This window comes from Carassius gibelio, chromosome B14 (genome assembly GCF_023724105.1).
Source record: "Carassius gibelio isolate Cgi1373 ecotype wild population from Czech Republic chromosome B14, carGib1.2-hapl.c, whole genome shotgun sequence".
Taxonomy (NCBI): domain Eukaryota; kingdom Metazoa; phylum Chordata; class Actinopteri; order Cypriniformes; family Cyprinidae; genus Carassius; species Carassius gibelio.
In genome coordinates, this window is record NC_068409.1 from 18,021,642 (window position 1) to 18,037,966 (window position 16,325).

A 16,325-nucleotide genomic window follows, 5' to 3' on the forward strand; every position below is an offset into this window, starting at 1 on the left:
CAGTTACTATATTAATTACTTAAGGAAAGAGCTTTATCTGAAAGGTTTGGTTCGCTTGTGTCCGCTGAGAACAGATGACGGTCTGTTTATCTGTCAGCAAGGCCTTTGTTTCTAACTCTGCTGAGGAGGAGGATTTACAGACCTTGCTGATAGCATAGAGACTAAATATGTTCAAGGACTCCAGAAATGATCTAATGCACTGGTTCTTTACCTTTCTGACTCCACTGTCCACAATGATATTCAAAGCCCTAGTTTTGTATTAAAAACATAATCTACGTGCAAGTAAAATAATTAAATTTCAGGATTCCAGAAATGTTCTGCAGGGAGGAATACTCTTTATAACCAATTATTCCACATAACTCTTTTAGTCGTTTGTGTTTTACAGTATAAGGACTTAGGATACAGATTTTATTTTCTCACTTGCAATTCAGAGCTGTGTATTCATTAAAAATATTTTTTTTGATGATTTTATTGATTTGAATGACTTTTTCACATATGTAACACTTTTAAAATTCGGTTTTATCATATATTCGGGTTTTTCTATGCTGTGAGGGTTCTGGTTCTCGAAAGTAAACAAAAAGCTGTCGAGGGGGTGAATATAATTGATTTTTTCTTATGTTAAACTGGATTTAGCTTCAGCTATGTTTAAGAATTACTGGTCTAATCTCTGTTCCTTTGGCTTTCTTCATTCTGTCGTATCAAATAAGTAAAATCCAGATGAGTTTAACCCTTTAATTGCATACCTCGCTATTCTCTGACGGCAGGCTCTCCTCTGTAACCTCCGGGAGAGTCTCGGTCTCTTCTTCAGATTCAGACTGGACATCTTCATGCTCCTCAGGCCCTGCGGTCTTCTGAGTGGGGCTGTTTCTGTGGAGGAAAATGCATACAGATTCACATTTCCACCAAAACATTAACCTTCAAACTTCAGCTACAAGCAACTAAACACCAGATGTGCCGTGTGTATTGTCAAACTCACCCCTGGAAGGGCTGGGAGTCCAACACTTGACTCTCATAGCAGCCGAGCTCCTTGTCAATAGACGTCTGTAAGCCCAACAAGTGCTGTTCCACTGCAGCACAGATGCTCCTCTGGATTATACTGCAAATAAACACATTTAAGACATCTGAAACAACTATATATATATATTAAGCTTCCTATTGAGGCAAGAACACACAGTACCCATATTAATCACAATTCGACCTTTTTAATAAGGTCAGCCAAGGAGTTTTCAGCGCAAGCTCAAAGTTCAAACAAATAACCCTCCATTCTGAGCACCTCAGATTCTTGTGTCTGAAAATAGAAGTGTTTTGAAGTCTCTAATGTGTCCTGCACTGAGGGTCTGGCTATGCTGAAGTCATAAGAGCAATGGACCCCCAGCATGCCTTCCTAAACCACCTCCACGTGATCATCTGGGCCAAAAGTCTCGTTGAGTCACGCTGCCTCGGTGTGCACAAGAAATCATTAGAGGATGGTGCTGTTTGTGCTGTGCAGCATTTCATGGCCAGATGCACTAGATTTGCCTGAAGCTGCTGTTCGGTTACAGATACTTTAATGCATTTTCTGCTCCAAGGCCATTTTAAAATGGGATAATATTCATCCCACTGCTGAGAGTCGAGGTTTCAGCTGAAAAGCCGTTCGCTAGTAAGAAAACTAAAAGCTGAATGTAATTTTGTTTCGATTAAGCTACATGCCTCTTCCAGTTGTTTGTGTTTTACAGGATAAGGACAGAGACAGGATACAGATGTCATTATTTCGTACTTGCAATTTCTACGCAATAAAATATTTCAGAGCTCAGCATATCTAGTAAAATGTGTTCTTGTAATAAAATGCCCATGTGTTTTTAAGGTTTTATTTATGAGCATGACCCTTTCACATCAAGAAGTCACACTTTTAAAAATAGGCTACATGAACTTTGGAAATTGTGTTTCCTCAAAGCAAATAAAAAGATGCTGAAAGGGTTAAATTCTTAATTTTCAGTTGAACTAGTGGTCTAATGGCTGTTCCTCTAGTTTTCTTAGTTGTGTCATATCAACTAAATAAAATCCAGACAAGCTTAACCCTCTATTTGCTGGTGGGTTTCTTTCATTAGTCCACAATTAGTGGAATGTCAGCAACATGTAGCAATTTGGCATAATTTTACTTTCCACTCTAAGTCACAAAGTCCAGACGGTCTCTCTGTCGGCAAGATGTCATGCCCTAGTTATCTGCTTTTAAGACCATAATCACATCTGTGAAGCTCCATTTCGCCTTCTGTCCACCTAAAGGTCTGTTTATTGCATACTGTGGCTGTTTGAGTCAACAAATCTAATTTAATCCAGAGGATAATTGCATATGGTTCAAATCAATGTCAGAGGGATGAACATCAAATGGACCTGTTGGTTCAAGAAAGGCCTTGTATGCTGTTCATGTCACTAGCAAACAAACAACACTCAGAGCAAACCATATGGTTCTAGTTGAGACTTATAAAAATAAAACGTATTATTTACACACTCTTTTTAAAAAAATTAAGACACTTACGCGGCAGATCCTGGAAGAATGCTGATGGAAGAAATGTGCGAACTGGAAAAAGAGGAAACGGAAGGAAACATTAGGATGATTATATTAACTATGACTGCATCCTCATGCAATAATCGCTGCGTGTGCCATCTAGGGAAAAGACGTCTCATTTAGTGTACATTTCACGAGTCACGTACACTGTAGAAAAACATGGTTTTTCCATTTCCTGTAAAGGTCACAGGAAACATCAGGAGTGTCAGGAAGCGGGCATCGGAGAGGAATTCGGGGCAAGGGGACTCTGCAGCTCCATAAACATATTCAGACATGCTAGGAACGCTTGCTTACATAACACTAGCTGCCTGCTTCTTGTTAGCACCCGTGTCAGGTTCTGGGAAAGAACAGACAAGGCCTTAAACACACACGCAGATGAGCGTGTACAAAAACAGGACAAGCGTGAGGTCCCGTGTCATTTTTAGGCAGCTGTGCGGTCTATGGTGTCATGTCTTGACCCCTTAAGCTCTCTAGGCTGCTAGGAAGACTACTCATGTCATCCCATGAAAGAGGAAAATCCTGACACTTTCTAGAAACTATGGTCTAGTGCTAGTCTACAAGGTCAGAGCGTCAAACAATTTCCTGATTTCTAGGATGTGAGCATTTATATATTTATATATATATATATATATATATATATATATTTATATATATATATATATATATATATATATATATACACACACACACACACAAAAAAAAACGACCACCGAATCAGACCAGCTTACTTTTTTCTTCTTCTGATTTTTGAGAACTCTTTCATCATTCGTATTTTGTAAAAAGCTTCATGTTTCCACTATATTTTCCTTATAAAAGAATAAATAATATTATACATTAAAGTGTTCGCTCACAAAAAATAAGATATAATCACATGACCAGCTAACACACTGCCAAAAATTATTTTCTAGTTTAAAATCTAAGAATTGTTTTATATTTTGTCTGGAACGAAACAAAAAAATCTAATAAAAGGATTTTTTTTTTTGCAGTCTACTTCATTCTGATTCATGAAGAACCTTTAATATCTAAGAAATCTTTGCATTCCAGAAAAGGTTCTTTACAGTGGAAAAGATTGTAAGTACAATGATTACTACTAAATAATACTATAGCTCATTTAAGCTTCTATGTTACTCTGTACAACGAGGTCACAAAGCCACAATAGATTTAAAAAAAAAAAAAAAAAATCTTGTTGAATGTTTTGCAACACATTGCATTCATTATCTCTGTTAACTTAATGTAGATCTATAGCACATTGAAAGGGCATTGCTAATTTAAAAACAGTGCTATTAAAAGAGGAAGTGTCACAGAGAAAGCAACTGGACAAGAGAAGCACTTTTTGAAAAATGCCTTCGGGTGTTTTTTTGTGCTATTGAAAAGTGCATCGCTCGATGTCACAAGAGAGAACAAAACGAGCCTTGTTTAAGACATCCTCAGTATCTTTCACACAACAGTAGCAGAGATCAGTTACAGTAATGCGTTCACAGTGACCGTGCATTACTCAGCATGAAGCACTCTAATAAAGACCCTTCTGTTTCCATTCAGTTCTTCAGCAAGACCTCACCTGAACTCTGAGGCCTGAGATGCATCTAAACTACAGATGCATGATAAGTCAGAGTCAGTTTGGTTGATAGCTTACATAACTGAATTTAATTTAATAATATGAATAGTGAATATTTTCACAAGGCTTAAGTTTAAATAATGAAGCATCTAGAAGTAAAGATTGGACGGAGCTAAGAGTAATACGTTGTTTCACTATGAGATCAGCTGAGGCTTTAAGAGGATTACAGACAGACGACTTCCTCTGACTCTGCACTTTATCTTATCAGCATGAGTGGCCAAAACACACACACACACACACACACACACACACACACACACACACACACACACACACACACACTGATTGTGAATTAAATGCTGTATCATGCAGTGATGCATCAATTCCACAATTCTGGCCGAATCTCCATCTCTCGTTTTCAACTAAATAATCCTATTTCAACTCATCAACAGGGTTAAGTGAGTTAGCAGGGCTTTACGTCATGCGATCGGAGGCAGTGAGCCATCTCCTCTGAACGTCACATACAGCCTTGACCGAAAACCAAAGAACAAGACAGTCGGATGGGAACAAATCAATCCAGTTTCACCATGAACGACAGCCTCTCTCGCAACATCCGCAGCGTTTTTCAACCGAATGTGCAGAGATAAGAGCTTTCCTCCTCTGAAACACTACCTGTGGAGAAGGACTTGACAAGCCATGTTGCTGGGTTTGGTTCTCGTCGATGAGCCGTTCTGGGCGTAAGGTTATCCTGACTGGGCACTCTGTGGTGCTAAAGTCTGGATGAGCAGATCAAAGAGCAAACACAGGCTGCCGGCGCTCATTCTGTGGAGTCCTGTATGTGCTGTCTGTCTGTGTGTGGGACTCAGCACTGCTACAGAAGTGCTGCAGTGGAAACACTGGACCCTCGCTTAAATACACGAGCGTCTGACGCAGCTCGTCGCTAGTGCTTTGGGCCAATCGTCTCTCCATACACACACACAGACAGAGACAGAGCACTCCCTCCTTTCAACTCAAACACCTGTTAGACGTTTATATAACCCTGTTACTGTCCAAACAACTGACAGTCTTCACCCCTTACTGCACTGCTGTTAACAGTTAAGGGAACACTGACTCACGAAATGACACATAAATACATGAATACCATCACAGATGTCATCTTAAACGGATCGTTCAGCCAAAAACTGAAATTCTGTCATCATTCACTCACCCATGTCATTCAAAACTCAATGCTTCTGCTGTTCTTCTCACTAACAGCTCAGATTTAGGTCGGTTTCTCACACAAAACAATCATCTGGCTTTTTTAAAAACAGCATTCAATAAGTTTTTTATCGATTTTTTGAGACTTTGTGTCCTTTTTAGCCTCTAATTCATTGTAATCACATCTAGAGGAGCATTTAACTAAACATTTGGCCAAAAATTAATACATTTTCACTTTTTACATGAAAGAAGTCTCAGCTTTTAGATTCTGTCAATTTTAAAAACAAAACTAACCCTAAATGTTTTTTGTACCCTGGGGAATACAAACATTAAAATAAAAAGGCAATGCTTTTGAAAATATATCATGCATTTGTTTTATTGCATCCTAATAAGATGAAAAACACCCATTAATAAATTTTTATTAAATAAATTTATATGCAACTATTTTTTTTAAGTGTTGATTAATAAATTAATTTTGTTTCATTTTTGAGGGTAAATGAAAAAAAATATTTTCGTTTTTTCTGGTTTCAATAAGACAAATTATTTATTTTTCATTGCTACCATTGAAATGTTGATGATGACAGAATTATAATTTTTGGGTGAACTATCCCTTTAACACTTCCTGAAGGTCTAAGGATGAGCAATGTATCAATTAACTGGAAACAAAATTAGAAGTTTCCACTTCAGTCACCAGTGAAATGACCCAGTTTTCATTCCCAACGAAATTTGGATGAGATAATATGAGAACGAGAAACCCCATTAAACCAGAGAGATCCAGAGGATGGCAGAGTCATGTAGACGTTGTCTTCATGGCATGTACTCTGATAGCTCGGTCACAGCGAGTATCAAATTTCCCAGCGTGTTATGCCTGCTGTTCGACATGCTCAGGTGATAGGATGTCAAAAGAAGGGTGAAACCCAATAAATGTAGCTGGATGCCTGCGGTAACGCTTAAAAAGACGAGTGGAAATGAGTTATTACACTTTCCATGAATGGCTGACTAAATAGGCCAAGAGTTCACGTCGAGTCAACACTGCACTTGTTTTGATGGCTCAGTACAGGAGTGCATGGGAAAAGTAGGAGACTTGATCCAGAGGGAAAACTTAAATGTGTTGACACAGGTCTGTTCAGGAGGTCCCAACATCTCCAATGCCACAATAAACCACGGTCCTCAAACTGTAGTGTGCCACAGTGAACGAAGATCTAATCTTGAAACCAAAAGATTGTAGGTTTAAATTAGTGGTCGACCGATATATTGCAAAGGCCGATATATTTAAATTTTATTTATTTTTTTAAAATATCGACATCAGCCGATTCGTTTTTCTGCTTGGCCGATGTGTTAGATGTGGGACTTTTATTTTGATGGCACTGAGAGCGGCAGCACCTGAGTGCACACAGTGCTCACACTTTCTCTCTCTTGTTCGTCGTCGTCATCTAAAGTATAAACATGTTTCTTTTACACATTTATTTTTTAATCCATTGTCAAATGATTTTTACATTTCTTAAATATTAAATAATTAAAAAAATCATATCGGCTTGATATCGGCTATCGGGGCCCCTGCTTTCTAAGTTATCGGCATCGACAGTCAAAAAACACATATCGGTCGACCACTAGTTTGAATCCCAACAAAGGCCAATCAATGAGCAATCTACATTGCGCACCAGAGGGATAGCTGTTGAAATTTGTGTTCCTTTTGCTCAGATTACAGCACAGGTTGGATTCCAAGGGAATGAACATATTACACGTACAACCTGAATGCACAAGCACTTTGGAAAACAGTGTCTGTTAACTGAATACTAGTTTTTTTTTATCATATGCATACCAAACCAGAGGTTTTTGGTACAAAGATGTTTACCATTACACCCCTAGTGTTCCAGGCTTAATAAACATGGACTAAAGACACAAAACTCTAATTTTCACTGGAAAATGGCAACTATCTTCTAAAAAAGTTATCAATATTATTTCAAACTATAGACCAGGGGTGGTGAACGTCAGTCCTGTAGAGCCTTAATCCTGCAGAGTTTTGCTTCAACCATAATCAAACAAAACTAAAATGCAGACTATAAAAGACTATAAACATAGATAAAGTTCCCTTCTCTCCACAACAAATCTTTGTTTTCCATGGACACCGGAGTTCGGATAATGTCACAATAAACCGAAACTCGGCGCATTTTTTCTTTCATGTTGTTAATCTGTCAATGATTTGAGTGAAATATATTTAATGTATAGACTTATATATTCCTTTTTACAGTTTTATTCTGTTTCATCCGTTAACAGAAGCTCTTCAGGTGCGTGTGATCTGCTGAATCCATTTACACTATCCTCGGATAAACTCTAACAGAATTTGGCACAACATCAGTGCACTGACATTGCGATTTATAAGTTCACATCTAATCTGCATAGGCCTTACTACTTGAATTCATGATTGGTTGACAGCAAATTTCAAATATTAAATGGAACGATGAAATCACTTTATTAACCGGTTAATAACCATTACAAGGTTTCGATTCTGTTCGGAACTATACAATTTGATTCTGTTTCTGGTTCAAAATTTTGTTTGTTTTCCCGGTTCTGCACTCTCCATGAGGGTGAAAGTATCTATGACGGCCTCTCCATCTATAATGTAAAGCTGTGTTGGCAGTCTTTAGGCAGTGTGAAAGTAGTAACTGACCCTTCCACCTACAGACCAATGCTGTCAAAAACGGTTCACACGTTCCAAAGCTTGAACAACATGTCTCAAGAACACCAATCTACTGATGCTTATTTTAGGGCTGCGTGAAAGTATTTTCCATAGCTGGTGAAGGATACATTGCAGCACTTATATTTAGGTTTATGTGCGACACCCTTTCAGATTCCACTGGGGCACAATGGGGGCAAGCTTGATAAACATCCACTTGACTGTTGGATAACCTGTTCTTCACTTATGATTTGAGAAGCATGCCAAATTATACAACAGTAAAGCAATTTGACAAAAACATGCCGACTATATAATTTGAAACTGAAAATACAGGCCGGAAAGTATTTATAGTAGGGATGGGCATGATTAATCGACGATCGATAATTGATCGTTAAGATTTTCCTCGATCATGTTAATTTGTTATCGATTAATCTAAAGCATTTTTTTTATCTAATGCAGGTTGCGTTGCGTAGTGCGAGTCTTGAAGCAATTAAATGAATTTCACTGTGTGGCAGCAATTAAATATTTTACCACCAGGGTGCAATATTTGACACCCTACTCGGTTATCTGTGATCTTCCGTTTTGATTTCAAAGAATAATCATGAAGATGTAACGGCGAAGTGTGGCGTGGGACCATTTTGATTTAAAAAGCGAACTAGTTAACTGCAAACATTGCGATGGGGTGTTTAAGTACAACTCGACCACGACTCAAATGATGTACCTGTGCATCCCGGCAACGTCAGTTCCCTCAGAGTGGGTGTTTTCGGCGGCTGGACTGACGGTCACCATGGTTGCGGTCGCGTCTGACACCAGATCATGTTAACATGCGGTATTTCTCAGCAAAAATTCGTATACTCGTGCAGAAGTTGTATGCTAGTTATTAAAGTTAGTTATTTTTCATGAGGCTTTAAGTAGCATAATTTGTTACGTTAGCGTAATTGTTAGGAAGGCTAATATCTGGCCTTTTCTTCTGGCTTGGATAGTTTTGAGTTACATTTTAACAAAATCTGTCAGATCTAAGTATTATAATGTTTTTTTTTTATGTTATTGTTTAACATGATTCTTTTATCATTATTATTATTTTGGAACAAGTGAGGTCTCTGTTTAAGAACGCCTGCTAGCAGCTGCAGGTTCCGCTGCTTTAGAGCACTGCATATGCACGCGCATATATGTTCGGTTTGCCTGAACGTAGTTTAATTGTCTGCCACAAGTTGATCTTGTAATAAAGGTCTCACCAAGGAAAAACACGCTGTATTTTTGTATTCATTGCATTTTTTTATTATAAAAAATAAATAATTATATTATAAAAAATATTAATGATTAATCGATAGTCGATCGTTAATTCTCCCGACGATCGACTAAGAAAATTTAATCGAATGCCCATCCCTAATTTATAGCACATTGTTTGGAGCAAATTGCATTCTCTGAAGTTAATCATTTATTATTTGCTATCCTGACACAGCAAAAATGCCTCGTAACATATCATAAAAGCTATAAAATGCTATCTGTTACTGCAGTGAATGACAGGCCATTAGAGATAGCACCGCTGCATCAAAAAAATAATGCCTCTGAATGCCTCTGACGTGACACGGCCCATGTCCTTAAGGAGGTTTACGATGTGAAAGCCGTCTTGGCCTTAAAAGGGTCATGACATACTTTAAAAATGTAGTTTGCACCCAAACCATTTTCAATGATTTGAGTGAATTTGTCACGGCCTTTCCTTCAATGCAAACAGCAATTGTAATGCTTGGCTATCATCTTTGCATAGCAAATAAATCACCAAATCGTCAAATAAATTCATCAAATAATGCAATACTCAAGGTGATTTGGAAGAAAAAACAATGCCCAAATGTTTTCATATACGTGCTAAAACTACTGGAAAGAAATGATGTTAAAATATCCAAATGCTTTTGTGCTGAAAAGAGCTGTGGGCGAATCTTTTAAAAGCCTGGCACTGATCAACATCTTATTAGACCCAGAGCGTTTGGATGTGCTCGGATTAATTAGCAGCTTTGCTCCGCCCATTTCCCTGCGGATCATGCTTTTTGCTTGTGTCTGACTTGGACTTACTCCAGCAGCTTCCATCCAAAACTGTTCGTGCAGAGACTAAACACTTCAAAGAGAATAAGATTAGCAAAGTCTACACAAGATCCTTATAGGAATAAACAGACAGGGCGTGTGGAGCTTCGTCTCACACAGAAGATAGTCTCAACTTGTTTAGGTGTGGAACATTGTTTATGCAACACAAATGCACACAAGATTTATGTTCCGAAACCTTCCAAAATGGCATTACACAGCATCACATGAGTGGTCCTGACACAAAGGCTTTTAAAAGCCTTTTAAGACCTATTTATTGTCAGCACAGCATGTATCCTTCACAAAAAAGCAAAGTCAGAATGCATTGCAACAAGCTGACCATATATATACAGTACTGTTCAAAGATTTGGAATCATGTAAGATTGTTTTATATAATTTGATTCGATCAGAAGTGATATTTAATGCATTTATAAATGACACAAAAAATTATCTATAACAAAAATAATATACAAATGTATTTTCTACTAATTACTGTTCTTTTTAATTTTTTTTTATTCATCAAAGAATCTTGAAAAATATATCTGGGGTTTCCACAAAAGTATTAAGCAGCACAACTATTTTTGCTGATAATAATAAATGAATAAGAATAATAAAAGAATAAGAAGAATCAACACCACTGATAATAAGAAGTGTTTCTTGAGAAGGAAACTAGTATATTATACTGATTTCTGAAGGATCATGTGACACTGAAGACTGGAGAAATGATGCTGAAAATACAGCTGTGCATCACTGGAATTCATTACATTGTGAAATATTTAAAAATTGAGAGCAGTTATATACATTTATATGAATATTTCTGAACTTTACTGTATTTTTTATTAAATTAATGCAGTCTTGGTGAGCATAAGAGACTTTGTTCAAAAACATTAAAAAGTATCAACAGGAAATCATAATTTTTTTTTGAAAAAGACGCATATTTTGGTGTGGTCTGTATTTTGTAACACTCATTAAAGTGTCAAATTGTTCTAAAAGCAATGTCAAAAGTCAAAATCAATTGTGAATAAAGTATCTTGCATGCTATTTCCATGATGCAATGCCTATAAATGTTATAAATAACTCACTTCTGAGAACACTTAGAAGGGAGCGGTTAATGGAACAACACCAATGACAGCAGCAGAGCCAAACAAATTGGTTTTTTGGATAGAATGCAAGAATATAAATCTGTCTCACTTCAGCAAGTATTTCTCAATGTCACATGCCAACTCTCATGGCCCTCTATTTTATTAGGATTACAGGTTGAAGCACTTAATCACCTTAAACACGGAGTGACTGTCCAAACACAGTTACCTTATCACTGATTTGAGTCACGAACGTTTCACATTTAGTCTCAATCCAAAACACCTATCCAATTAAGCTTGTGTCAGACAGAAACACGCTATCAATCCATTTTGTGTTATCTTACCAGACACCTCTCAGCAGACCGCCCGATGTCTCACAAGAAGAGCTACAGGTTAAAAACAGCCATTAATCATACTCTCCACACCCTCACATACCGAGTTAAAAATCTAGAGCATGTCTATAAAAACAGCTAGACATTAAAACAGATGTCAGACTCATAGACTTGGTATGGCTCTGAAGTGCTAGCTTTATAACATGGCATCAAGGCAAGGCCATCTGACATTTAGGACGCTGTGGGTTTGAAGTCACCCTCTGAAAGTGTGTTCTGATCGACTTCAGAGGAACAAAGGCCAAGAGAGATCACGGCTCAGACGGCTGATAGGTCAGTTATGGATCTCAACACAGCGGGCAGATTAGGGTCAGAGACACCAGTGTTGAGAAAGCTAAAAGCTACTCATATTTACTACTCATATAATCAAGCAATTCTTTAGGGAAAGTAATAAGCTAAACTGCAACATGCAAACAAAAAGTAACCAAATTCACTAAAGCAACTGAAAAAGAAATATGTATTTTATGTTACTATTCGATCATGCAACTGATAATTTAACCTGATGCATATTTTTCTTGCACAAAAACACTTTTCACACTTAACTCGTTTATTGTTCGTTCATTTAGGTCAACTCCCATTTAGGGTACAACATTAAACGTGGACAGATCCATAGCAAATAACCAGAAATACTTAAATCATTCTTAATTATATAAATATTTTGTTTACATGAACTGTCAGAACAGTATTGTCCACTTTTCCACACTGCAAAAGCTAAAAACATGCCTATATAATTCAACTGAAACTAAAAACTGTCCGAATAATGATACATTTTGTAGCATCATAACATTTAGTATCGAATTTCAGTAAGATTTTGAAATGCTTTCGAAAGAAGTCTCTCTGCTCACCAAGGCTACATTTATTTGATCAACAAAACAGTAAAACAGTAATATTGCGCAATATTATTAAAATTCAATAACTTTTCTATGTGAATTGATTTTAAAATGTAACTCATTATCTTCAATGTTGAAAACAGCAGTACTGATTAATATTAGCAAGGACATTTTGATACATTTTTCAGAATTCTTGGATGAGGTTCAAAAGAATAGAATGCATTTAAAAACTTTGTAACATTGTAACGGTATTTGCTGTCACTTTAGATCAATTACTTTATATTAAAAAAAAATATATTTTGTTACATTAACAAAATCAAATGATTCATATCAAGAGCTGGTGAGTGGCACAGATGTGAGGTTATGTAAAGGGAACTTGTGTTACTGTACCTTAAATATACACACACACACACAAGCTCTCATATTGAATTGCACAGGGAGATGCCTGAGAGGGATCTCAGACTAGACAGATCCCAGATGAAGATGTTTCTAAAACTGTTTTTACCTGGAGGAGGGGGCGACATGGGCATGTTTAGGGGACTGGGAGGAGGGACCGTCCTCTCCGTCCCGTGGGAGCTCCTCACAAGCCTCCGACTTCTCTTCCTCCAGGAGCTCAGTGATCTATGGGGTGAGAGAGAGAGAGAGAGAGGGAAATGTGAACACCACAGGCCTGCTGACACTACTTCAGCAGCATTTATGTCTAATTCATCATTAGTATTACATTACATGTCAACATCTCACGCCCTGTGAGATCCCGTCATTATGCAACGCCCCACACTTATCCCGATTATCAGCAGGGAGCCTAATTTACACGCATGCTGACTCGTGACATCACGCGTACGGTGGTTTGTGATAACTACAGGATGTTATATAACGCAGTAATATAATGTAAACTGATATTTCCCACTGACACACTACAGCAAAAGATAGAAATAACTGACTGAGAATCATTTTAGCTGGTGAAAATACTAGTGTTTGAATAATTTTGACCTCCACTGTTTATCTGATGGCATGCGTTTATCACTAGTGTGGTTTTCCTGAAGTCTTGGATGAGTTGCGTAACATAAGAGTCTTGCGAAAAATAGGTTTCGATGAAATATGTGCTAAGAGTCAGTCACGGGAATTCAAAGCACGGCACACGGCGTTCAAGGCTGCACATCCGTGTGTAAATCTATCTGACAGTATTTAATATCAGACAAACTTTGGCACTAGCACACCATCAAATGCACCCTGCATCTGCTGCAGTATTGCTGCCATGTTGCCATAGCAACTATTTCCCTCCACATCTGATTGGCCGAGCGGGCTGCTGTTGAGCGATTGTGCAGATATGAGTCACATGCAGCGTGCAGAGCATCTCTATATGCTTCCAGCCACACTTCACTCTCATTTACCTTTTGGACACTTAAGCTCCAGATTCTGCAATTTTAAGTCATTTTATTTTATGATCTTTAATTCTACCTGCCTTTCAAATTATATTTCTCCAGACTTGAGTGTTATAGTGCACATCTTAGAGGTGGGAATCCTTAGGGACCTCGCCATTTATTTGATCTGCTTTTTTTAAAGAAAAAGCAATTACAACAAGACTATGCATTGTGATTATTCAGCAACAGCACAGCTCAAAATGCACATCTATGTAGCATTCTGGGTCACATTGGGTAAAACTTATTTTGGATGAATGTGCCAAAAGCATAAAAGTAAATGTACTTGATGATGTAAAATACTAGTTGGTTGCTTCTTCTGAAAATATGTGCTTTTAAATCTAGCCGTAAACTTACATGCAGTGTAATGTCTGTAATGATTTGTCCTCCTGTTGTTTTTTTATTATCAGAATTAATAATATTAATAATAATAATAATATTTGTATTAAAAAAAATAATATTTGTATTAATTATAATGATAACATCAGTGGCAAAATGCATAATAATAATAATAATAATAATAATAATAATAATAATAATAATGACGATTATAATACAATTACAAAATACCAATACAATTATTAAACATTTTATTATAACTTATAATAATGCCAACAACAATTTTAAATATTATTATTAATAGTAGTATTTTGTATTATTATTATTATTATTATTATTTTATTTTGTATAACTTAAACTTAAAAATAATAAAACAAATTACAAAATACCACTACAATTATTATTAATTGTGTTTATTATAACTAATAATAATGGCAACAATAACTATTATCCGTGGTAGTATTTATATTATATATTATTATTCTATTTTTTATAACTTAATAATAATATAAACTTGCAAAATACTAAAACAATTATTAATTGTTTATTATAACTAATAATAGTGCCTACAACAATAATAATAATCATTATTGTTAGTTGTTGTAGTATGTATGCATTATCATTATTCTATTTCTTATAACTTAATAATAACAATAATACAAAATACCAATTATTACAACAAAAAATAATGCTGCCAACAACATTTATTATTATTAATATTGGTAATGTGTGGACTGATGTAGTCGCTGATGACGTCAATGGACACAAAAACTGAGGTTTTGTAAGAAAATCAACAAAGGAAAACTTGCAGATGTGAAGGAAATGACCCCTGCCTCTCACTGTTTTCATTATTAGTAACTACTGCTATCAAACACGACCACACAAGGTCTTAAACACTGACGCGTGGGGGGAAACATCCTCAAAGCTTCATCCATGGTGTTTTAATACGTCCAAGAAGCTGAAGCACGCAGAAACTCGTCCTTTGTTTGTTAATGTGCCGCCTCCAGATTACACAACAACATCTGCATACAAAAACCAACAGCAGAGAGCTGACCGAGACTCTAATTAAAGGCGCTCTTCATTAATTAGTAAAAACGCTGTCAACCACATACAAGAACCAAAGAGGAAAAACAACCCACACGAATGGAGAAGTCATCTCACAGCCTCTGAGGAACAGAAAAACAGGCTCAGCAACTGTGTGTGAAGATCTGCAGCGCTGCACGGTGACCTGCTTTATTTCTGTGTCTGGCCACAGCTGGTCTGAACATTTCAGGGCGGAAACAGGAATTTGAAAAACAAAAAGGACACAGCCTTTTCAGAGTTTGAATGAGAAACACACAATAACAAGAGTTGCTAGAGAGAATAGGGCACGGTCACCATTGAAGGCTCATAATAAGTCGTGCATCATTACATGGACAGAATCGTCAACCTCTGTCCCAAAACCAATCTCTTAGTAATACGTAATTATCCAAATGATTTAATCTTAGGCACTTATGTAACAAACCCTGTCACTTCAGAATGCTTTATTTAAACGCCAGACTTGACATCGGATAAACAATTACGTAAGTCATCTCACTGAGCCCTGGGTGAGGCATATGACCAGTGTTTGGGGGAGTCTCTCAAGCGGGACACACTTAGAAATAAATCTGTGATTTATGCCCATATTCATTTCAGCATATGCCAGCTCCTTGAGCACTGGCCTGAATCCAGATAGGTCACCCAGGACCTTCCTCATACCGCTTACAGTGGTTTCTGTCCCTTCGGTTTCTTATCCCCGCACCTTCAGCAGACTGTAATGTCTAGTATTTCTAAGCATGCCTGCAGTGGAACCCACTGAAATCAATAAGATCTGTTTCAACCTGATTGAATGGAGGAATCCAATCATAAAAATAGAATTTTCTCTATAATGCAGAGTGCCAAAGAATGTGGATGAATGAATACAAAAAATACCATCACTAATAATCACACAATATTTCTTTCATGTTTAATTTTAATTGCAAACCCCATTGTTTGTTAAAAAAAGATTATGTTTAATTTTCATTTGATTAAAATATAAATTGAATTAACGTTTTATGGATTCATTTGATAACCAGAATAATTTAAATACACAACACAGAATTAAAAAAAAATAATAATAATAATAATATGTCATAGGGCCCTTTTGTTGTAAATGGAGTAGTTTTCATGCATTCAAATAATTAGACATGCTTGAACACAGAA

The 16,325-nt window shown here is 36.7% G+C and overlaps 1 protein-coding gene across 6 annotated transcripts in view; it reads right to left on the bottom strand.

The window, feature by feature from the left end:
- LOC127971766 (protein FAM13B-like) overlaps positions 1–16,325 on the bottom strand; it is a 43,665-nt gene that overhangs the window by 13,580 nt on the left and 13,760 nt on the right. For 5 of the 6 annotated variants that reach the window (XM_052574992.1, XM_052574989.1, XM_052574991.1 and 2 more), the window contains exons 7-10: positions 12,854–12,969; positions 2,516–2,557; positions 977–1,096; positions 744–867 (exon numbers count right to left, since the gene is read on the bottom strand). In XM_052574992.1, the coding sequence (XP_052430952.1) occupies positions 744–867; positions 977–1,096; positions 2,516–2,557; positions 12,854–12,969 (402 nt within the window). The remainder of the gene's footprint in view (positions 1–743; positions 868–976; positions 1,097–2,515; positions 2,558–12,853; positions 12,970–16,325) is intronic. The other variant, XM_052574990.1, reaches the window with a different exon arrangement.